A 25,230-nucleotide genomic window follows, 5' to 3' on the forward strand; every position below is an offset into this window, starting at 1 on the left:
ATGGCAATTGATAGGCCAGCCCTCCCCCTATGAAATAAGGTAGGCTTCCAAGGCAAATTGCATTTCTTGATGTTGAAAAGAATTCCCTGGGGATCATCTCCAAGTCTATAAAACATCAACAAAAGATGCTGACTCCGTGAAGATCCCCACAGAAAGCAGCGAAACACAGAGTGAAGCTAATGATTACAGGAGAAATTGCGGGAGGAGGAGAACCCAAATCCACAAAGACAACTTCTCATGGAACAAAAGAAAAAGAGAAAGGCAGGAGCAGAGAAGGGAAAATTAAGGATGGAAGAGAGCTGAGGACCCTTCCAGAAGTGGACATTATCAGGGGGAGGGCTTCTGTCTAGAACTGAACCTTGGGCTCTTTGAGTCTCTCTCCCATGCTCAGGTTCAAGTTCAGCTGCAAGTACTGTTCTCTGTAGTTGTAGCTGGGCCACAGAGGCAGGCCTATCCCGTTAGGGTCCCTGCAAGTGAGAATAGGTACAGATGAGATTTTCATCTTCAAACACCCAGTGTGGGGGAGGCTGGGAGGTTTATTTACCCTGTCCGAGCAAAGTTAGCCCAGTAGCTCATCATGGTCCTGCTCAGCAATTTCTCCTCCTCAGTGGCTCCTTCTGAAGGAGATAATCACAAAAGCTGTTTCACAACAATTCACCAGAAGTTCAAGGGGCCTCCCGTTTGAGGACTCACTTTTACACCTCCCCTCCTCTTGGATCCTAGCCAGCCAGCTAAGTTATTGTACACAGTTTGGGTGCCGAGGCTCAGATACTGCTTAGAGCAATTTCTTTTTTTATATATAAAAATCTCATTTCATTTCTGAAATTTTTATTGAAGAGTAACATACATTACATACAATGTATCAGAAGGCCATAGCTGATTTTCCACAAATTGAACACACCAGTGTAACCAAGAAACAGAACATCGGTATCACGAATCCCATAAACCTCTCACGCCACTCCCCGCCCACTCCCACATTGGTCATCTGTTCTACCTCCAACAGCATAGATTAGTGTTGCCAGTCTTTATTCCTTATTTAAACTGAGCAACAATGTGTTTACAAGATTTATCTATATTATTACAAGTTGCATGCTCAGAGCAATTTCAACTTGTCCAAGGAATCATGACTCCCCAAAGGAGGAGACTAAGCACATGTCATTCCCGTCCACCCAGTGCTGTACAGTCCCTCTCAGTAGGCTGCAAATTCCAGAGGGACCGAGCTAATCTCATTCCCTCTTCTCTCTCTCTCACACATGCCAAACTACTTAATATATTTCTTTTTCTTTTTTAAAGATTGTATTTATTTTTTCATAGAAGAACTGGGGTACAGGCCAGAGGTATGGGGAAGAGAGGATTCACCAGAGACAGAGTGGGGAGCAGAACAGGCAGATCTACTGAAACACACACTGCTGAGGGGAGCAGCGGGGAGACAGGAAAGGTCTGCTGTGCTATGTTGGTAGCTCCTTGGCGGGGGATCCAACTCAGGCAGTTGCATCACAGTGGTAGTGCTGAGACTTAACTCCTTAATATACTAAGGGGAGGCCCTTAATATATCTCTTTATTTGAAAAAGCAATACTTGCTCAAAGTACAAAATCCAAAATGCAGAAAGCATATCTAATGAAAATTAGTCTCCCTTCCATGTCCTCCTTGTTACCAAGCCCCACTGCTAAAAGCTTCTTGGGCGCCCTCTGAAGACAGCCAAGACAAGTACAAGGGTTTAAGCGGACACCTTTTTACACACTTGGTACTACAATGGAAACCTACTTTCTCTTTTTACTAGAATTCTATCTGGGAGATAGATCCATAGTGGCACCTATAAAACTTCTTTTTATTATGACTTATAAATATACAATAAATGTTTATAGCTAATTATGTATAAATATGTAATTTATATATTTAGTACTTTATTGAGCTTTACTTTGTGTCCAGAATTCTGCTGGTAAAAGCAAAGCTTTAATGTGCACATGTATTTTTGCACATGTGGATGCATAATTGCACTCTGAAAAATCCCAGTAGTTGAATCACCAGGATAAAGGCTATAGGCATGATAAATGCTGAGTTTTTTATTAATATATGAGGTGGTCTCTTCCCTCACACCTGCTCAACAACATTATGTAAAATATGTTGTCCTCAACTTTGATCGATGAAAATGGATTCTTCGATCAAGGTTAGTTGGCCATCCTCATGTCATGAATGAAGCTGAATGGATTTTCATATTTAAAAGTCTGCTGTGTTTCCTTTCCCACACACTGTCTATTTCTATGTGTTACCCAGTTTTTGACTGGGTTGTTCTTTTCTCATTGGTTTCAGGAGTGCTTTAGCTCTCAGATTTAACCTTTTGATACTGATGTTCATTTTATTTTTTCTCTTTTGGGGAATCCATGTGCCCATAACATAGTCAAGTTTCACTATGGGATGCTGAGCAATAATAACAGTAACATTTAGTGAGCACCTTCCATGTGGTTTATGGAAATTGCTTCATTTAATCCTTATGAAAACCTAGGAGACAGTTCTGTTATTATCTGTATTATTAGACGAGAATGAATAAATGAAAAAAATGACTAAACCATAGTGCAAAGCACACCTATATGAGTGATTCCATCCTCATCATTGAGGCCAACATCAACTAGTTAAGAGCCTGTATTGTGCAAACATTCCAGTGATATCTCCTGTGTGCTGTTGCTATTGCTTTTTCTATTGATAACCTCATCAGATTGGTTTATTATTTAGGCAGTGAACATGCCATAAATTCAAGAATAAATGAGTGAACATTACAGTAAGAGTTCACAGTTATTTACATTAGATGTGAAAAATCTGGTTGTTGCCTTTCAAAGCCCTGGGGGGAGGGGGGAGGATGTAGCCTTATGGAAGCTCCAGAAAGGTAGAGAGAAGAGCAATCAGAGAAAAGAAAGAGGTTCTAATTTGCAAACAAATGAGATTGCCTGAGTGCCCCCAAGTGTCCACCCAACAGACTTCAGTACAAAGACAAGGAATTTAGAAGACCCAAATAAGGGATCAGGAAAAAGACTAATTACAATAAAGTAAAAATCAAAATCAACGGCAACTATAAACCAGAGACACACTACAGTGGGGGAGAAGGGAGTAGGATCAAAACAAGGGTGGAGGGAATTTTATGGGGACTATAACCAAGATGAAAATGCATACATTGTGCAAAAATGAAAAATGATATAAAAATATATAAAATTAAAAAAAAAAACAAACACTCATCAAATAAGTGTTGGCTACCCTTTTTCATCTTGGTTTCTGAAAATATGAATGGTGCATTTTCCAGGGCAAGGTTGTGTCTCTAGAGCTTAGAGTAAATGCCAGCTCACCAGCCATAGTACTGGTGTGGCTGAGGGGCTTCGTGCTAACAAATCCCTGTGTCTTTTCCCAGCTCACCCCAAACTTGAGTACTTGCAAGAGCAGGAGCCCAAGGCTAGTTCCTTACCAAACATGACAATGTCACCCTTCAGGAAGGCACCTCCAAAGACAAATCTGATTTCATCAGTGTGATCAGCTTTGACGAAAGCTGGCCTTGAGTCCTGGAAACACTCGGGTCGGTGCTGAAACTCATAGAAGTAGACAGGTGCACCGACATCTGCAGAAAAGTAGGGAAGAGACTGTGGCAGGCAGGCAGGTGTGTAGGGTGAAGCACAGGCTGTCCTCACCATTCCTTTAGCCCCTCTCCACTCCCCTCCCCTTCTAGTTCTGGATTCACAGAGCCATAGGAGGGACAGCCCAGACAGGAGGCAACTAGAACCAAACTAACTTCCCTCTTCTCCCCTTTGCACAGGCACACTACCTCTTGAGGCAGCCTGAGAGGGAAACACTTCTACTTTTCAAAAAACCTTTCATACTGAGCCAAGATCTTTGGCCTGGTGACTTCCACACTTTGACCCTGGTTCAACTGGCCCAAGACAAACAGAACGAAGTTACTCCCTGCTTCCAAGACACTGTGCACGCTTCAGCTCTCTTTGTATTGAGGGAGTTCTGAAGTCAGGAAGCATAAGTCCTCCAAATTTATTCTTTTTCAAGATTATTTTGGTTATTCTACATTCCTTGAAATTCTGTATGAATTTTAGTATCAGTTTGCCCACTTTTACAAAAAATGAAATTGGTATTTTGATAGGAATTGTAGCATTGCCATTTTAAGAATAGTAAATCTCCATGATCACAGGATGTGTCCCCATTAATTTAAAAAATTTTTATCAACAGTATTTTATAGTTTTCAGTGTACAATACTGTACTCTTTGGTTATATTTATTCCCAAGTGTTTTATTCTTTTTGATGCTCTTCAAAATGGAGTTGCTTCCTTAATTTAATTTTTGAACAGTTCGTTGTTAGTGTGTAGAAATGCAACTGATTTTTGTGTATCGATCTTGAATCTTGAACATCTGCTGAATTTATTTATTAGCTTTCATAGTTCTTTTGTGGAATCTTTAGTTTTCTACATATAAGATCTAGTCATCTGTGAGCATAGGAAGTTTCACTTCTTTCTTTCCAATTTGGAATCCTTTTTCTTTCTTTTTCTTATCTAAATGCCCTGGCTAGAATAGATGTGGTGAGGGAAGATAACTTTATCTTGTTTCTGATTATAGAGGGAAATCATTTAATCTTTCACCATTAAGTAACTCAATTCTTCAGCTTCTGCTTCATATATTTTGGATTGCTTTGTAAGGGGCAGAAGGGCTTATAATTGGTATAACTTCTGATGGATTCACTTTTATCTTAAAGTCTATTTTGTCTGATAGCAATATAGCCACACCAATTCTCTTGGTTATTGTTTAAATGGAGTATCTTTTTCCATTATTTCTCTTCCAACATATTTGTATCTTTGGTTCTAAAGTCAGTCTGTTGTAGATAGCAGATAGTTGGATTATGTTTTTAAAATCATTCATCCTGCCTTTTGGGAGTTTAGTTCATTTACTTGTAATTACTGATAAAATACTATTTCTTTTTGCTATTTGTTTTCTGTATGTCATCTCTTTTTGTTCATCAGTCCCTCCATCACTGCCTTCCTTTGTGTTAGAAAATGTTTTCTAGTGTACCATTTTGATTCTCCTTTTGTTTTTTTAACCATGTATTTCATAGGTTATTTTGGTTTTTTTGTTTGCTAAGTGGTTGCTGGGATGATAATTCACATCTAAATTTATAATAATCTAGTTTAAATTAACACCAACTTAGTTTCTATAGTACACAAAAACTCCCCCCATGTAGCTCTGTCCCCTTTATTATCACAAATTGCATCTTTATATATTTTGTATTAATAACTTAGATTCATGATTATTGCTTTAAGCAGTTGTCTTTTTTATTACTTTTTTTTAATTTGTATATATTTTACATCATTGTTCATTTTTAAATAATGTTTGCTTTCTTTACTCAGGTGTAGTCCCCATAGAATTTCCACCACCAATTCACCCTTGCACCATCACCACAGCCCCCTTTGCTCCTCCCTCCCTCCTTTGATCCCTCTCCCTCCCCTGCAAGATGTCCCTGGTTTATAATTGTCTGTTTGTTTGTTTTTGTTTTGTTTTGTATTGTTATTATTTTCCCCCCGATGGCTTATTTGGTTCCCCAATATTCCTCCTAAAAGTGAAACCATATGATATTTTTCTTATTCCTTCTGACTTATTTCACTGAGCATAATTTCTTCTAGCTCCATCCATGTTGCTGCGAGTGGCATTAGTTTATATTTTTTGATTGCTGAAGAGTATTCGATTATGTATATATGCCACATCTTCTTGATCCAGTCATCTATTTTTGGGCATTTGGGTTGTTTCCAGGTTTTACCTATTATAAATAGTGCTGCAATAAACATAGGGGTACAGGTACCCTTTTGAATCAATGTTTTTGTGTCCTTTGGGTAGATTCCTAGGAGTGGAATTGCTGGGTCATACGGTAGCTCCATTTTTAGTAGTCTGAGGAACCTCCATACAGCTTTCCATAGTGGTTGGACCAGTGTGCATCCCCACAAGCAATGTAGGAGAATTCCTTTTCCACCATAATCTTTTTTTTTTTAATGTGACTACCACTGAACATTTTATTTACTCTTGATATATTAATGGTATTATCAAGAAAATATGCTACAGTTTCAGGTTTAATAAAATTACATGGCAAATTATCTTTTGATGCATCAAAAATCATTAATATAATGGAATAAATTATTTTCACACCTCAGTAGTAATGGATGGCTAAAAGAATATAAGCATTTTAATTTTCAAAATGTTTTTGCAGTTACACATTTCAGGGGATACTTAAATCAATGAGGCAAGTGTTTGGAATTTTAGAAACAGAAACAAAAGAATAATTTAGAAGAGTGACTTGTGGGTTTCTTCCATGCAAGGGCTCTATCAGTATAACTGGCCTTCTCATAACAGCAAAGTTATATGCAAAGTATATGTGATAACCAAAATTGTTGTTTCTTTAAATTTCTACCACCTCAGTTTCACTTAAACTTTCACATTTAGACTTTTGCTTAAAATCAAAAGGCAAGTGACAAGTACATTTTAAAGGCACTTGGCTAAATACTGTCTCATGCAAAATAATGGTGATGATTTTTCTCAATAGAGCAAAGTCTATCAGAGCAAGTAAACAGTCAGGATAGATGACTACATCCATAAAATAATCTTGACTTGCTGCACAACACTACAGGGCAATTTCACACTCTGAAGGACATTCTCAGTATAGGCCTGCTCTACAAGGAAGCAGGAGTGATGAAGAGATGATCTATTATACAGTAGAATTAGCCACAGTATTTATCTGTTCTCCATTAATCAGGGTTTTGTATCTTATTTTTTATGTTTGCCTCTGCTCATGGATTGGAAGAATTAACATTATTAAAATGGCCATCCTACCAAAAGCAGTATACAGATTCAATGCTATTCCAATAAAAATCTCAATGACATACTTCAAAGAAATAGAACAAATACTAATGAAATTCATATAGAACCACAAAAAACCATGAATAGCCAAAGCCCTACTGATGAAAACAAAGGAGAAAGGCAGTATCACACTTCCAAGCTTCAAGCTATAATACAAAGCCATAATAATTAAAAGTTTGGTATTGGAACAAAAACAGACACACAGACCAATGAAACCAAATAGAGAGCCCAGACATAAAGCCACACTTATCTGGACAACTGATCTTTGACAAAGGAGCAAAGAATATGCAATGGAACACAGACAGTTTGTTAAATAAATGGTGCTGGGAAAACTGGACCTCCACATGCAAAAAAAAAAAAAAATGAAACTAGACTACTACCTCTCACTGTCCACAAAAATCAACTCAAGATGGATAAAAGAACTGGACATAAGACCTGAAACCATAAAATATACAGAAGAAAATATAGGTAAAACACTACAAGGCATTACATCTCAAAAACATATTTAAAGACTCATCTCCCAAAGCAAAGAATGTCTAGGAAAAGATAAACACTGGGGATTACCTGAAACTGAAAAGCTTCTGTACAGGAAAAGAGACATTAACCAAAACAACGAGACACCCCACTGATAGGGAAAAAATCTTTGCACTCCATACAACTGATAAGGGACTGATCACAAAGATATACAAAGAATTCACCACATTTTTGCCAACATTTGTTGTTGCTAGATTTTTTGATATGTGCCATTCTTACTGGTGTAAGGTGGTATCTCATTGTAGTTTTGATTTGCATTTCCCTGATTATAAGGGATGTTGAACATTTTTTCATATGCCTGTTGGCCATATGCATTTCCTCTTTGGAGAAGTTTCTTTTAAGTTCTTCTGCCCATTTCTTTCTTTCTTTTTTAAAAAGATTTATTTATTTATGCATACAAGAGCTGGGGTACAGGTCAGAGGTGTGGGGGGTGAGAGGATTCACCAGAGACAGAGTGGGGAGCAGAACAGGCAGATCCACCGAAATACACTGCTGAGGGGAGCAGTGGGTGAGTCAGGAGAGGTCTGCTGTGCCATGTGGGTTTCTCCCTGGATGCCCAGGGATCAAACTTGTGCTGCAGAGGCTGTGGATTGCCTCGTAGTGTGGTGCTTAACCCCTTGCGCCACCAGGGAGATTCTTTTCTGCCCATTTCTTGACTGGATTTTTTACTTTGTTTTTGTTGAGTTGTGTGAGTTTTTTGTATATCTGTGATCAGTTCCTTATCGGCTGTATGGAGTTAAGCAGTTGTCTTTTAAATCATATAAGGAAAAAAAATTAAAAACCAAAAATACATTAATATTGACTTTCATATGATAAATAAGGATGGTTACCTTTGCTGATATATATTTCTTCTGCTTGTGGATTTGTGGTAATGTGTAATGTCCTTTCAATTCCAGACTGAAGGACTTTAGAATTTCTTGTTAGGCTTACAAATAGCAAACTGTTTGCATTTGTCTGGGAATGTCTTAATTTCCCTTTCGTATCTGAAGTATAGTTTTGACAGATATATAACTCTTGACTGACAAGCTTTTTCTTTCAACACTTTGAATATGTCATCCTGCTGACTTCTAGCTGCCATAGCTTCTGATGAGACATCAGCTGTTGATTTTATTAGATTTTTTTTTACATGATTATACCTTCTTTCTTACTGCTTTTATGAATTTTCCCTTTTCTCTGATTTTGGTTATTTAGATATAATTTGTTTCTGATGGATCTCTGAGTTTCTTCTAATTGATATTCATAGAGATACTGGACATGAAAATTTATCCTTTGTCATAATTTGGAATATTTTTATCATTATTTCTTCAAAAGAATGTTTGCCTTTTCTCTCCCCTCTTTCTGGAACTGCTTGGGGTACTTGCTGGTGTCCCATGAACTTCTTAGCCTCTGTTAAATTTTTCTTCATTCCTTTTTCTTTTTGGTCCTTGGTTTGGATAACCATCAATGGATTTATCTTCAGATTCTCTAGTTCTTCCTTTTCCAAGCTCAAATCTGCCAGTGATCCCCTCTAATAAACTTGTCCTTTCAGTTACTGTACTTTTCAACTCCAGATTTTCTATTTTGTTATTTTTTTATAGTTTTTAAAAAGATTTATCTATTTATTTATTTATGCATACAAGAGCTGGGGTACAGACCACAGATGCAGGGGCTGAGAGGATTCACCAAAGACAGAGCAGGGAGCAGAACAGGCAGATCTACTGAAATACACTGCTGAGGGGAGCAGCAGGCGTGACAGGAGAGGTCTGCTGTGCCATGTGGGTCAGCTCCCTGGCCAGCCGGGACTGAACCTGTGCTACAGTGGCTGTGGATAGCTTCATAGTGCTATGCTTAACCCATTGCGCCACCAGGGAGGCCCCTATTTTTATAATTTTATACATTCTCTTCACTGTTATTCTCTATGGTTTCTTTTAGTTTATTTTTTTTTGTACATGGTTTCTTTGAACATATTTAAAGTAAGACCAATGTCTGGATTTCCTGAGGGACTATTTCTTTCTTTCTTTTCTTTTTTTTTTTTTTTTTGCTGCTTGTTGGGTTCTACTTTCTTGTTTCTTAGCAAACTTTGTTGAAAACCAGAGATGTTGAATATTGCCATGTGGCAATTCTGAATTTTACTTCCTCCCCATTATTTATTATTCCTTCTTGTGGCTGCTATTGTTTGCTTGTTTAGCAATATTTATGCTCGATTTTACTCTAATGCACTTATTACCATTTAACAAGCTAACAAATATATTATACTTGTTTGTTATCAGTCTTCCCAGCTAGAATGTGAGTTTCATTATTTTGCTCAGTGGTCTATTTCCAGGACCTAGAATGGTGCCAAGTACAAAGCAGAACCTTAATGACATTTCTGGAAATCAAAGGAAAGGGAGATGGGGGAGATTGGAAAGGGAAAGGAGGGAAGAGGAGAGGAGAGAAGAGGAGAGGGGAGGAGAGGAGCGGGGAGGGGAGGGGAGGGGAGAAGAGGGGAGGAGAGGAAGGAGGTGGTCGAGGAGAGGAGGGGGAGAGTCAGGGGGAAGGGGAAGGCAGGCAGGCAGGAAGGAAGGAAGGGAGGAGGGAGGGGAGCTTGTGTCCCATAAGTAATCTCTTTCTGAGCGCACTAATTATAATCAAGATATCTGGGGGGGCTCCCCAGTTGAGTGCTGGGCTGCGAAGCTGTCCGCAGCCTCTGCAGTGCTGGTTTGATCCCCGGCCGCCAGTGAGGGTCCCACATAGCGCGCAGACCTCTCCTGCCGCCCGCTGCTCCCTCAGCAGTGTATTTCGTCGTTCTGCCTGTTCTGTTCCCTGCTCTGGCTCTGGTGAAGCTTCTCACCCTCCCATGTTTCTAATTGTACCCAGTGCTTACATAAATAAATAAATGAATAAATGAACAAATAAATAAATAAATAAATCTTAAAAAAAAAAGATATCTGGGAAGATACTTTCAAAGGGAATCTGGGGAACAGTCCCAGAAAGTTTTGAGGAAGTAGGAATTTTCTACATGATTCTGAAGAAGGGAAGGAACAGAAATAGCAAGAACTCATCAGCATTCCTAAACTCTGGAAGACAGGCAGATGCAAAGTCAGCATGCAGGTGATATCCCAGACACCAGTGGGAGCCCCTGTCAGTGAGGGAACTGAAGGGCAGAGCAGGCTGGTCAGCCAGCAACAGGCTCCTCCAGTGGGGCTATGGCCCTGGGCCAGCAGTAGGCTACTCAGACTCACCTCTGTGATTTCGAGCTGTGATCAGTGTAGGGACCACAAAGAACACGTCTCCAAGCAAGTCCAGAAAAGAATTTCGTATTTCAAGTGGAGACTGCTTGTTATGGAAGTATTCTTGAGCCACAAGGTACATATACTGGGTGGGGATGTTCTGTAAAGAGTCATGGTCACAGGAGACCCAGGTCAACACCAACAGACAACACAGTGAGTCTTCCTTTACCCAGCAGTTCTTTGAAGTTACAAGCTACAAACAGCATCAAGAAAACAAATTTAACCAGAGGCCAATTGGTATGACAGGAGTTAACTTCTTACTCTGGTCACAAAAACATCCCCAAACTTCTAAATAAAGACTGCAAACTCTTCTAATCTTAAGTAATAATTTGTATTCATTCATTCATTTCCCAAGACACTTGTTCCAGTTCAGCATCTTGGGTGGTTAGAGCCCGCCCTGGCAGCTCAAGGCATAAAGTGGGAGTCCTGAACAGGATGCCCTTGTGTCGCAGAACAGTCACACCCACACCACACTCACTCTGACTGGACAACTGAGTCAAGCCAGGGAACCTAGCGTGTACATCTTTGGGAAGTGGGAGGGAACCAGACCCCCTGGAGAGAGCCCACACAGGACATGCAAACACCATGAAAATAGTGGCCCTGGCTGGAACATATTTTTTTCTCATCAACGTTACAATAAAATGATGTCATCAGAGGAACAGTTATACCGTTTGAAAGGCAGCACCTGGGGTACTCCTGCACCCCAGGAGAGACCGCATGCCCTTCCGGTCCCCCGGCACCTTCCTACACAGGCTGCTTCCTAGTCTGGTGATCTGGTTTGACACCTTCCCTCTGGACATGTACACCTGCTCAAATGCTCCCTTTCTCTAAGGCAAGACCTCCCATGAGCCCATTTCCAATCTAGCCTGAGAGATTCCACTGTCCGATTTGTATTTTAAATATTTTTCAAACCTTTTCAGCAACTCTTATCAACAGGCAGCCACGACTACCAAATACCCCCTGTAAGCCTTCAGGCTTGAGGGATCCCCTGCGTTCAGTCTGCCCCACTTTGCAACCACAGGGCTCTTTCTAAAATGAAAATCAAACAACGTCCCTGCCCCTGAGGTCAGCTTCATTTTCTTTCTGTATTGTAACAGCTATGTGCACCCTCCCTTGCTGCAGCCAAGTCCTCCCGCTGATCTCTTTGAAGCCTCTGGTCCAGATTTGTCTTCTCCGTTCCTACAGCTCCCCTCACCCTGCTCCTTTGCCAGCCAGGGAAACCTAACTTGAACTGGCTGCTCCTACTGTGAGCCCCACAGGGCGTCAGACAGTCATTACTCTAGTCCACAGACATGGATGGCCGTGTCCATCCACCTCGACAGTCCACCAATTCCTCGGGACCTTGGGAAGGACCGAAGCATGAGGACTTTCAATGAACATTTGTTCAATGAATAAATGACTGAGACAAACCTGCATGGAATATACCTGAATAAATGTGCATGACGAGAGAGAAAGGAGGAAAGGAATCCATCTCTACATCCCCGTGCCTAGGCTCCGTCTGTGCAGGGAGCTAATGAAAAAATGCTCCCAGCACAGCTGGAACCCAGCACAGGCCTCATTTGGCCTGTGCTGACTACAGGCACCTCGTCCCAGTTGTGTTCAGAATTCAGAACTTTTCAGATCGTAGATAGATAATTCAGCACACATGCTCCAATTATGTAACATGCTTAGGGGGTTGGGGACCCAGACAGCACCCCAACATCCACATTAACATGTCCACAAAGAAACCTATGAATAATAGAATAAGTAAAAAGAATGCCTGTGTGGGAATGGTGGAGACTGGCTACATGTCAGCTGGGTCAGGTTTGGCCTCCATGTGATTACAAAAAGTCTTTGGACTTCCAGAGCTCTTTGTATGTTGAGAGGTTGGCTAAGGGACTGCAGAACTCTACCGTGTAAAGACTGTAGGAAGGAAGGAGGGTGGGGGAGGAGGGACGGTGGAGGAAGAAGAAAGGGCTGGAAGGAGAGCAAGGAGTGCATGGCCCCAGCCCCTACCCAGAGCACCACCCAGCAGGGCTTGTTAAGTGAACAGGTCTCTGTGGGGGTCCTGCTGTCCAGGCCCACTTACCATTAGTGTGTGTAACAAATGCATGGCCAGAGATTTGTTGGAGCCTCTGAGGATCTCAGGGAATTCCTTCTGTGGAGAGAAACCAGGGCTCTGTCAGCACCTCAGGTTGTCGGAAGGGAAACCGGCACCTGTCTTTCCTCAGGGTGGCTGGGATGGGCAGGAGCCCCTGCTGTCCCCTGACAGGTCGGTAGGACAGCCTCAGAGGGTGGTTCGAGCAATATGACTTCCTGTCATACCTGCCATCTTGGGGACCCAATGGTTGCCCTGAGGGGAGGCTACACAACAGGGGGAGTTGTATCTGCCCAAATTCCTCTGCTGAAGTTCTCACCACCGCCCTTATATCTCAGAATGTAACCTTATGTAAAGAAAGTATTTGTTCTTTTTTTAAAAGATTTATTTATTTTTATACAAGAGCTGGGGTACAGGCAAGAGGCATGGGAGGGATTCACCAGAGACAGATCAGGGAGCAGAACAGGCAGAAGGACAGAAGACACTGCTGAGGGGAGCAGCAGGCGAGGCAGGAGAGGTCTGCCGTGCCATGTGGGAATCTCCCTGGCCATCCGGGAATCGAACTCACACTGCAGAGGCTGTGGACAGCTTCACAGCACACACTCAACCCGCTGCGCCACCAGGGAGGCCCATGTGGAGATAGTTTTAAGAGGTGATTAAATTAAAATGAAGTCTGACTGGTGTCCTTTTAAAAAGGAAGTCTGGACACAAGGAAACACGGGTATGTGCAAGCACAGAGGGAGACCAAGCGAGGAAACAGCAGGAAGGCAGCCACCTGAAAGCTGAGGAGGGAGGTCTCAGAAGAAACCAGCCCTGCTGCCCTTGAACCCGGCCTCTGGCCTCCAGAATTTGAGGAAATAAGTTTCTGTTGTTTAAGTGACCCATACTGGGGTATTTTGTTAGAACCACACTAGCAAAGTAATATAGGCCACAACTTGACTTTGACACCAAATTCAAAGAGAAACCAGACAAATCTCAAACTTAGTGGTTTGATGTTCTCTTTCTAAAGACCTTTGCAATCAGGGCCTCTGAGAAGCCGGCACTTGGCAGACAGCCAGTAAGGCTGCGAGGCTGGTGGTTAAGAACCAGTGCTGCTTGGTACATAGTAAGAACTACGAGTAATTATTTGTTAAGTGATCTTCGCAGGCCAACATTGCTGCTTAAAAACAGGAGGGAGTAGAAATACTACTCATTTGTCAAATGAATGTCCCTAGTTCATTTTTTGTCTGAAATCTTGGGGTAATGAATCACTAGGGTAGATATTTATTTATTTATTTATTTTATTTATTTATTTTTTAACCTGGGCAGGATGTGGTTTTATTATGCTGACTGTTTCTAACAGCTACATTTGGCTTGTAGAAATTTTTTTTTTAAATAACAAATTTGTAGATATTTAAACATAATTGTCACTTGGAGTCTGAGGGAGCCCCCAGTCATTCAACTTATTTATAGTTTGTCTAACTACTAAGAATTGTCTGTGTATGTTTGGGAGTGTGACCACACTAGGCCACACTCTTGGGAGATGCTGGGGGCATAGACTTCCTTCCCGCGTTGCTCCTTCCTTCACAGCCAGCCATGAGTGTAATGACCAGAAGATCAGCACTGAATCAAGCTTTTGAGCTATGCAGACCAGGCTCCAATTCCCTTTCTGTCTCCTGAATATTTCCAATTATCTAACATTTACTGATTGTTTACTATTTGCAAGTTATTGAGTGTGTACATGTGAGGCAGGTAGTAAGATCAGCCCTATTTCACAGATGAAGGGATAGAGGTTCAGAGAGGTTAGGCAACTCACTTAGGGTCACACAGCAGGTAAATCAAGAACTCCACACTTAAAGCCAGATTCTAAGTGCATAAATACTACAACTATTTCCACACTAGCTGGGAGACTTAGAAAAGTCACTTTTGTTTCCCTGAGCCTCAGAACTGGAATAATACTGCCTGCTTGCCAGTCACAGCACAGATGGGAACACTCGGCAGGTAGAAGGCATACAGGACTGGCCACAGTGCTGTGGGGTGTTGGCTGCCATCAGCAGCACCAACCTTCTTCTTCCTTGCACAGACCCAAAATTAGTAACAGTGGTAGGATTTCCTACCATTCTACTCAAAGGGCCACCCTCCTCCCAGGCGGAGTGCACTAAAATGGCTTACTTAGGCCAGTCTGTGATAGTGGCAGTGGTCTGGACAGGGGTTCTCAATTGCCTTCTTACAATAGGAGGAAAAAATTCCCACCCCCACTTAACTCCTAAACATTGCTGTCAGTCAAATTAATAATGGCAGATGTGCCTTTACAGCCTCATGAATGCGGGGTTTTGGTTCTAGAAGGCCACCGTGGACCCCTGAACTGGACAGACCTCTGTGTTCCTTACCCTCCTTTCTCCAGCTTGAAAGGAGGCTTGTCAACTTGAATGAGCTTTGATGGCATTACGAATTTAAGCACTCTGCTCTGCTGAGGGCCACTGAGAAAATTTGTTTTTGAACGTGGAGGGTCAAGAAAGTGGGGCTCCCTGTTAGCATTCAGGCCTCAGCTCAATGGCCCCTCCTCAGGTAAGTCTTTAGCGATTGCTTTCTCTTCCCTAAAGCAACTCATTCTCCTGGGTTTACATTCTTCCTGACAGTTGTCACTCTCTGGAATCATCTTTTCAACTTGGCGCTCTCTCTGAGAATGTAAACCAGCAGAAAGCAGGAACCGTGTCACCCGGCCACTGCCATAAGCTCAGTTTTTGCCAGAGCGCAGAGCACATAGTAGGTACTCAGTTCATCCTCATTGAGTGAATGACATAAATCCATAATTTCAAACTTGCACAATCTTAGAGAACATTCTCAGGAGTCAGAGGCCTCAACCAAGGCTGCACAAGAAAAGGTAAAGGCTGAACTTTTCCAAACCTAGATGAATTTCACCTTTGAAACTATAATCGTGCTTATTTGAAACAAGCACTTGTGATGTTCTGACCAAAGCTCTGGCCCAATCCTCTAACATTTTACGGACTCATTTTTCCACAAGCATCTACAAGGAGATGGGGGTCCACTTGCTATGGCAGTTCCCATCCTCTGTCACCCACCTCGGAGAGAAAAGATTATCACTTAGCTGAGGGGCCTCAGCCCTCACAGTATTTGGTGTCACCTAAGGGGAACCCATCTGTGGAAGCAAACAACCACCTCACTCATTGGGAGAGACCAGAAGCACCACCAGAATCCTCACCATGGGCAGCAGAAAGCCACACTCGTGGTTACTGACTCCGATGATAGAAGGAACTGGATGGAATTGTTTCTGAGTCATTAGATCTAGAGGCTCCTCAGGAAAGAAAAATCCATCAACCACTCGAGTGAAAGACTTGGTTTTCTGAAATAAGAAGGGAAAAATTGACAGCTGTTTCTGTTTACAAATTCCACTGTCCCCAACCCCTAGCCAGGCTGAGGCAAGTGGTCAAAGTGCAGTAAGAAAAGAAAATAAGCCATCCCAGTGCAGAGTGCCCCTGGGCCAGCCCCCTGGAGCAAAGGTACTCAACTTTTTTGAGCCTTGGTTTCCTCATCTTCTAACTGGGTAAGAACAGTAGTTACCTAAGAAAAATAGTAGCCTTGCATAGTGGTTCTCAAAGTGGGCCTCCAGGACTTGTGGCGGCAGCATCATCATCAGGAAACTTACCAGAAATGCAAATTCTCAGGTTCCATCCCAGACCGCCTGAATCCAGAACTCCAGGGGTACAGCCCAACCATCTTGTTTTAACAAGCCTGCCAGGAGATTCTCATGAATGCTCAAGTGTGGGAATCACTGACTAAATGCAACAGGCAGAGTGGGGAGCAGAGGGATGGCTAGTGGGGATGTGGGAAGCTCGTCCTGAGACGTCCATGTGCCTTGGATCTAGCTGGATATTTCTTAGGTCTGAGGAAGCAACACCTGGCTCTCATCCTGATTTTTCAAGGTGTTGAGAGTGGGTCAGAAGGGAAGACACAAAACAGCTGTCTTGCGACATCAGATCAAGGACTGTTACCCATTTTTTGGATGTGAGCACAGCTCATGCCAAATAACTAACAAACATGGAAATCTGACAGATAATGACCTTGATGATTCGAGGACAATCAGAAGCTCCAAGATTGGAAAGGACATAAAAGCTCATCCAGTTCAATGATTCATTCTGTGATTGAAATTTGCCAGTGGTCATCTAGACCCTGCTTGAATACGTCCAGAGTGAGTGTCTCACTCTCTTCTAATGGAGCCTGTTGTTTTTCAGACAACTGGGTTTTTAGGAAGGCCTTGGTTATACAAATTCAAAGTGGTTTCCTAACAGAACTTTGAGCTCTTGACCTTGATGTTAGCTTCTGGTAGCATGTGGAGCAAGGATGGTCCCCATCTCTGTCCATGAGATGCCTTCAGTGACCTACAACCTTTGAATTTTAGTGGCTCTTCAGGCTAAGCAGCACCCCTGGCCCATCAAGTTCCTTAAATTACCTATAAGGATTCTGCCTTCTACATGGGCAGACATTATTTTTTAATAGTAATGTCAGGCATTACTATGAATCACTAATCCCTAGCTTTCCAAGTCTCAAGCCTAAGGAAATAAGAGAGAAGTAGGATTTGCCTTCAGCTCCCTTCAAAGGGCCAACCTGCCCCAAGCCCTCCCCTGCTCTTTACCTGGCTGATGTTGAGCAGCTCCTCAGACGATTTTGCCCTCAGGCACTGCAGCAAGGCAGGGGAGTCTGAGGCCTTGCAACCACAGGCGTCTGCAATCATCTGCAACTATTTCCAGAAAAGGACCAGGTCACAGCTGGGTACTGAAAACCTCCAAAAAAGTGAAATTTGGAAAGAGTATTTAATCCAGCCACAGGCTGCTCTGCCTGCTGCCCCCTCACCACCTTGAGCCTAGAATGGGATGTACCCATCAAGGACAGACGGACTGGTGTTCTCCATACTCGCTCACCTGAATCTCTTTGTCATCTTTGCTAATTGTCAGAGCTGGGGGAGGTGCTGTGTCAGTCTGTGGGCTGGGACAGAGTCAAGGTTCTGGGTTCCAGAAAGGCCAGTCTGGCACCAGTCCCCCAAGGAGATGAGAAACTCAACTCTGGGCTGCTATATGGAGTTAGGAGGCCCAAGAGTAAGGAATAGCTTTGCAAGCTTCTTAACTGCCAGTTGAGGCATGCCTCTAGTCAGTCTTGGCCTGTCAGTTCTCTGAAACCTCTCTCTCACCCCCAGCCTGGAAAGCCCTAGAAGTCTTTTTTTTCCATCTCTATGCCAATTCTACTAATTCGGGCCCACCTCCTACTTCTCTCAGAATTACAAGGGGTTGAGCACAGCGCTGTGAAGTTATCTGCAGCCTCTGCAGCACAAGTTTGATTCCTGGCCAGGGAGCTACCCACATAGCGCAGCAGACCTCTCCTGTCTCCCTGCTGCTCCCTTCAGCAATGTATTTCAGTAGATTTGCCTGTTCTGCTCCCCACTTTGTCTCCAGTGAATCCTCTCACCACCTCCTTCTGCACCTCTGGCCTACACCCCAGTTCTTGTGTGCATAAATAAATCAATCTTTTAAAAAAAGAAAAAGACATTTGTTTAAAAAAAAGGTACTTTTAAACCACTGCAGTTTTCCTCCTTTTTTCTTATTACATAATAAATTTTATTTTTATATTCCCCCATACAACTGCACATGCCCCATTCTGACCCCAATCCCTCCCCTCCCGGCCCCCACCCCCCAAAAAGTGTCTCTGGTTCATAGTTTTTGTTGATTTTCACTTTCTTATAGTTATTCTTTTTCCTGATCCCTTATTTAAGTTTTCTAGATTCCTGCTATGAGTGAGACCATCCGGTATTTTTCTTTTTCTTTTCCTTTTAACTCTTCTTGCCCAAGGATCCTCACCTTCTCTACCCAGCCCTTTGCAAAATGCCTGCTCACCCCGACATTGAACTTTGCACATCTGCAGATCCTGTCCCTTCAAAGTGGTGGCCCTTACTCTTCTGGGTGTCATAGATGCTCTAAGCAGCCCATGAAAGCTATAGACCTTCTCCCTGGGAAAATGGACACAAAGAGAATCTGCATACAAGGAATTCAAGGAGCACCTTCCGAACACACGGACTGCAGGTTAAAAATACTTGGCATGATATATTATTGTTGTCTTGAGCTAGTTTTCTACTTATAAATTCAGAGGTCATAGCAGAGCTGAGAAAACATTGGGAACTCAATATGCATGTGGTGAATGAACAAATATGAGCACAAACCAGAAGTTGATATATCGTGTTACCAAAATCAATAATCCCTGTGTATTGAGGTTATTTTTACAATCTTATAACTCTGCTTCTGTTTCTGTTCTTAGTGCGGGGTTTGTATTTTCTAGAGGATATTTAAGAAAATACACCACTAAAATGTACAATACCCGGGCTCCACAGTCTAATGTTTATTTAATATTCATCAACTGCAACAGCATATTCCTTAACTCAAACATTAAGTAAACATTTACGGTCACCTAAAATAACCAAGGCATTACGCTGGGACATGAAAGATAGAGACCTCAGGATCCAGGTCCTCACTATCTGGCAGAGTGCTAAGACAAGACGACAGATGACAAATATCTGGGTATATGTCCTATCTCCCCACATGATCTTGTGCCAGACAACATTAATCAGTCATAGTGTTATTCCCACTGAGCTGTAAATAGCCTCAGAATCTTTCTTAACATAGTAGTCTAGGAGGTGAAGCAGAGTAAGTATAGGAGATGAATTTTATATAAACAGGGGACTAAGTTATATATCATAAGCAAATGATATAGTTAAGGTGGAAAAATGATCACGGTACACACATGTATGCACACACCCACAAGTAAACACACATGCATATACACACAAAAACACACACATTTGCACACACCCACATACACACAAACCCAGATACTCACATTCATACATATGCATATGCAGTCACATGATATTCATAACACTCACACGCATACACTTTCACACGTATGCATATGCACACATGCACTCACAGCCATGTACACCAGCAATATTGCATTATGTAGCTGCACCCAATTCCTACTGAACCAGGTCTTCCATGGTAGCCTCTCTGGGCCAGCATCAGATTCTTTGACCATGGTTAGCAAGTACAGGGAAGCACGTGGTCTATGCACAGATGATCAAATTCATTCCTGAGAACAAACTGGAAAGGGTAACAGTGAACCTACATCCTTACTCCTAGCGTCATCAGCAGCCTTCAGGTAAGGGATGATGGCCACTCCACTCTCCATGATGGCTTTGTGGAATAAGCCAGTGGTCAGTGGGGACAGAAGCTGGAGAGAGAACACAGGAGACGCGAAGTTATTTATGGGGCTGGCTCCCCATCACACACACCGCCCATTCCTTTTTGGAAAAAACTTTTCTAGGAAGCTCTAAGCTCAGAGGGGGGCAAAAAAATCTGGTTTGGGGGTTAGAGCTGTCAAGGGGTTTGGGCAAGTTATTGAACCTCTCCAAGTCCTGACTCCTTATAAACTTGAAGTTCATGAGCACCAGCTCTGTCATTTCTTAGCTGGGGAAGCACAGGCAAGATGCTTATTACTTCTAAGCATCCCCTTTAGGGGAGCAATACACTCAAATAGAACCTATTACTGAACCTATATACTGAAACTGAACCTATCTCCTGGACTTGTGAGGAGCAGGAGAAGCTTAAATATAGAAGGTTTTGTACTGTGTTCATTTGAATAATAAGAGCTCATGAAATGGTGGCTATCATCACATATATAAAGTGAGTTACTATAATCCCTTTATTGCATTAATTTGAAGATATAAAAAAATACTTTGTCAAGGGCTACACAGCAGAAGTTCTCTTAACCCATCTCTTGTAGCTCATTTCTGTGATTATATGTTAACTGGTATCCTCTAGAGCCATTTTCCAGGACCTCTGTACATTCCTATTATCATCCATTTCCTGCCAAGAGTTAAGTGTGTTTGCTTCCGAACTTGTTTTTTCAGTTACACTTACTACTGTAATTATATAATGGGTGAAATACCATGGGAATGAATGAAGTGTGCATGTGAAAAAAAATGTTTGGGGGAAACAAAGCCTTGATAAAGGCAAGTAGTGAAAAAATACTGCTGTCAAATTAGATGTGAACAAGTAAGAGTAAAGTGTGCAGAGGGAAATAAAACACTCCATGAGCACTTCACAGCCTACTTTTAGGCATCTTGAAGTTCATGCTCACTGGAAAGAAACTAAAACTGCAATTTGAGGGCAATGAATTCTTTAGGAGGTTTCTGCATGCAAATGCATGTTGGCCCTCCAGCCAGCGACAAACTGAAATGACAAGGCCCTAAATCAAATCACTGGTGAAGGAATGTACATTTTATGTTTTAAGTAAAACCAAAATGATTATATGAATCATTTGTATTTTATGCTTTTAGCTTAGTTTTTCTATTAGACAAGTAATTACCAGTTCTGGTGTTGGATACCAGGGCTCCAATTTTATAAATATAAATGATTTTTTTCTCCTGTTATTACAATGTGACCTTGGGTGATTCAGTTAAACTTCCCAGGACAGTTCTAGTCCATGAAATGAGACTGAGCCCCTAACTCACAATGTGAGCCTCTCTGGAGATCACAGATCTAAGAGTGTTTGTTCAACTCGAAAGCACCAATTTGATGTCAGGGATTCATCATGTGTATTTTTTAACCTGCCCCACTGAGATTAGTTCAGGCCCCAAAGAGGAGCACTCACAAGGCCAGAAACATTAATGGCTCCCGCTGACTCGCCAAAGATGGTCACGGAGAGTGGGTCCCCTCCAAAGAGGTTGATGTTCTTCTGGACCCAGGTAAGGGCAGCTACCTGGTTCAGGAAGGCCCAGTTCCCTGGAGCATGCTGGTCCCCTGTGCTGGGGATGAAAGGCAGGGTGAGAATGCCCAGTGAGCCACTGACATTGGGGGTGAGGCTGTGGGAGGGTGTCAGGGCATCACCAGCATCCTATAGGGAAGAGAGGTATATTGGAAGTTTGGGGGAGCTAGAAAACCAGGCTGGGTTCTCACCCTCTGCTGAGATTTGGATTTCTCTGAAAAGTTGATGAATGCTAAGCAGCCAGGAGGAAAAAGCACAGCCTGGCAGGAGAAATTGCAGGATATTCATAGGTTCCCCTGAATCAATGGATCCAGAAGAGCCCTGTTCTTGGCAGTTGGGCTGCACCAGGGAGCAAGGCCTCCCTGTGCACAGAAGTTTCATGATCTGGACACTTATGATCCTGGGTGGCCTTGAGCAAGTCAATGAACCTGCTTTACCACAATGTTCTCTTGTCTAGAGTGGGCTAATCCTGGTGCCTAATTTGAGTGGTGGTTGTGAAGGCTGATGGTGCCAGGCACACAGTAAGCCCTATGTCCACATCAACGATCACTAGTCAGTCAATCACCACCCTGATTCACTCCTATGGTCTGCATTAAGACTGCACAGTAGCCTCCCAGTCAAACTCCCCATCTGCAGCCTGGACACCCTTAGCCCCTCCTTCACTCTACTCTCCAGAGCACAGCCTGGATTTCAAAGTCTCTGCCAATCAGACCTGCCCTCACCTTTCTAAATCCATATCCTACTGTGTCCTCATTTGCCTGCCCAGATATTGGAAACAATTTTTGGAAACCTTTCTGCCAAAGGGATCTGTTGCAGTCTACCACTGTACACAATCGCTAGAGGTGTAATTGCTCTGGTCACGGTACCTCTCTCAGTCCTCCTTGTCTTCACTGAAGCCCCGGAGCCATCTCCCAGTGCTCCAGGACCGCATGTTGCTACATTTCCTTGCAAGTTCCCAGCTTTTGCTCTGGCAGCAGTCTTTGCAAAGTATGATCTCTCCCAACCCAACCTTGTCTTTCGGGTGCAGCTGGAATGCCACCTCTCCCATGAAGCCTCCCTGATTTCTTGCAGCTCTCTCGGTCTCGCAGTCCCACTGCCTTGCAATCTCAGGGCATTAAACCTGCCCTACCCGGTGGCATGAGTACTGGTGCTGCTGCATTAGCTTCCCCATGACACTAAGAGTTTCTCAAGGTCAGATCCATATTAGCATCACTGCTAAATTCCCCGCTGTGACAAACAGCAGCCTGCCCTCTTGACTCACTCATGCCTTCCACCATATTCTTGGTAGGATACCAGAAATGTCAAGAGCCTCGGCTCTATTCTGTGAGCTCTGAGAAGCTGCTTCCCCTCTCTGTACCTCCATGTTTCAACTGTAAAGTGGGACTAGCAACAGTGTGCTTCCAGGAAGACTATTCTGAGGGTGAGCTGGAATAATGCATGGTGAGTGCCTGCACCCTACCTGGCTCACAGTGAGCGCCCAAAGCATGTGAGATGTTATTGGACAGAAGGAAGTCAGCACAATGAATCATTTTTCTCAGGGAGCATTCGGGGAGCCTCGAGATGGGGCCCACGCTACACTCCTGACTGCTCTCACAATACAACTGGGCTACATGTCTCCATTCCCCTTGGAGTTGGTGTGGCCTTTGCGTTCTGCCACAGGATGTGAAGAGAAGTGATGAGTGCCACCTCCAGGCTGACCCCGGAAGACCTCCCTGGCATGACTCCATGCTCTCATTCCAATGCAGAGGGCCTGGAGCCCTGGAGAAGAGCAGAGCCACAAGGGGGAAGGAGCCCGGGTCCCTGATTTACTATGTGGAAGGATATCTGTCAATCAGGAACACTCCATTGGACTTTACTTGAATGAGAAAGAGATTTTCATCTGAAAAGTTACTAAGATTGGGGAGTTCACCTGTGATAACTAAGTAACTTGGGCCAAGCTGGTTCAATGGCACGAAGGCTCCTTTCTCCTGTGGTGACTGGACACTGAATCTCCTATGGCTACTACACAGCTGCTCCTGGGAGATCAGGGGGTCAATCACTTACTTAAAGAAGCCAAATATTCCCAGCCGATACTGGATAGTCACAACCAGAACGTCCTCGTAGGCAGCCAGGGCAGACCCGTCGAAGATGGAGGCTGAGCCAGTCTCGAAGGCGCCCCTGGGAAACCACACCATGACCTAAAGGGGAGGAGAAAATGCTCCAGTCAGCCCTTGGGGCACCCAACCCCCTCCCTAAACAAGAAATTCTTTCTTTAGAGAAATATAAATCACGTTCCTGTCTAAACAGCATCAGAAGTTTTGTGTTTTGAAGATGGTCCAGGTTAAGCATGTAGGTTCTGTAACCTGAATACCTGTGTTTGATTCCCAGCTCTGCCACTGACTGGCTGCGTGACCCTGGGCAGATTACTTAACCCCTCTGGAGCTAGTTTTTCCCATCTGTAAGACGTGAAGAATGAAAATATCTCACTAACGAGGTTATCATGAGGTTTAAAAAGATTCTGCATCTAAAGCTCATGGGCAATATTGGCACATTTCAAGCGTTCAAGAAGTGTTAACAGAATATCATGAGACTTGTGACTCACAGGAAGATGGAAGTCACTGGCAGCCATGTATGAGAACTGAAGTTGCTTAGGATGTTTTAATCTAAGGCTTTTTTCCCCCTACCTACAGAGAGAAAGGGAGGTGAGAAGAGGAAAAAAAGGAAGAGATGTGTAGATGTAGATATTTTAATATATTGATTAGAACAATTGGTTAATTAGGGTCTTATATTGGGAAGTCGCAGGAAAAGAGAAGAAAACCACTGAGGGAGGGGCCTCCCCGGTGGCGCAGTGGTTGAGCGCTGAGTTGCGAAGCTGCCCGCAGCCTCTGCAGTGCCGGTTCGATCCCCAGCTCCTTCCCGGCCACTGGAGGAGGGGCCACCGGAGGAGGGTCCCACATGGCGCGCAGACTTCTCCTGCCACCTGCTGCTCCCCTCAGCAGCGTACTTCAGTCCTTCTGCCTGCTCTGCTCCCCGCTCTGGCTCTGGTGAATTCTCTCACCTTTCCACGCTTCTGACTGTACCCAGTGTTTATATAAATTAAAAAAAGAAAAGAAAAGAAAAAAAGAGTAGAGGGAAAGTTAAAAAAAAAGAAAGAAAGAAAGAAAAGAAAACCACTGAGGGAAAGTAGGAGCTGACAAAAGCTTTGGCTTTGGCAGCAGGTTCTGTCACTTACTACAAGTGTGACAAGGAGCAGGACACTATGCCTTCCCCATGCTTCATCCTTTATGTCTGTAGAATGGGTCCAATAATCTTTACCCACTGGGTTATTGAGGGAGTTAAATGAAATAGCATGTTGTGTTGGGCAGGTAGTCAGTGCTCATAGATGCTGCTGATGTGATAAAATAAAGCCACTGTCCCATTGTAGTGTGTTTTAGTGTGACTAAAAACTCACTGGTGGGATATACTTTTTGCACTCACTTCTTTTTCACTCTCTTCTATAAGGATCATCATTGCAAACAGGAAAACTGGAGGATGCAATATACTCTTTAAAAGGGGGATTTCTCAACAATAATGAATCAGTCTTTTGTAACAGTGTTTTTTTCTGAGTTTACAGGTCATCAAATGCTTCAGGAGAGACAAAAAAAAATAAAAATCAAAGGGGAAGTCATTGCCAATAAGGAGGCAACAGGAAAAGAAGAT

General features: G+C 43.0%; 1 protein-coding gene across 1 annotated transcript in view; it reads right to left on the reverse strand.

The window, feature by feature from the left end:
• Positions 1-235: 235 nt before the first annotated feature.
• The window catches only part of LOC311185974 (carboxylesterase 5A-like), a gene marked incomplete at both ends in the record, with an annotated part of 29,028 nt that continues 4,033 nt past the window's right edge, over positions 236-25,230 (reverse strand). Inside the window, 11 exon segments of the mRNA XM_084256860.1 lie at positions 236-346; positions 350-467; positions 545-617; positions 3,453-3,602; positions 10,620-10,767; positions 12,736-12,804; positions 15,947-16,087; positions 17,378-17,482; positions 19,912-20,016; positions 21,439-21,592; positions 23,596-23,729. Coding sequence (XP_084112986.1) covers positions 236-346; positions 350-467; positions 545-617; positions 3,453-3,602; positions 10,620-10,767; positions 12,736-12,804; positions 15,947-16,087; positions 17,378-17,482; positions 19,912-20,016; positions 21,439-21,592; positions 23,596-23,729 — 1,308 coding nt within the window.

Source organism: Talpa europaea, assembly GCF_964194135.1.
Source record: "Talpa europaea genome assembly, chromosome: 16".
NCBI classification, from domain to species: domain Eukaryota; kingdom Metazoa; phylum Chordata; class Mammalia; order Eulipotyphla; family Talpidae; genus Talpa; species Talpa europaea.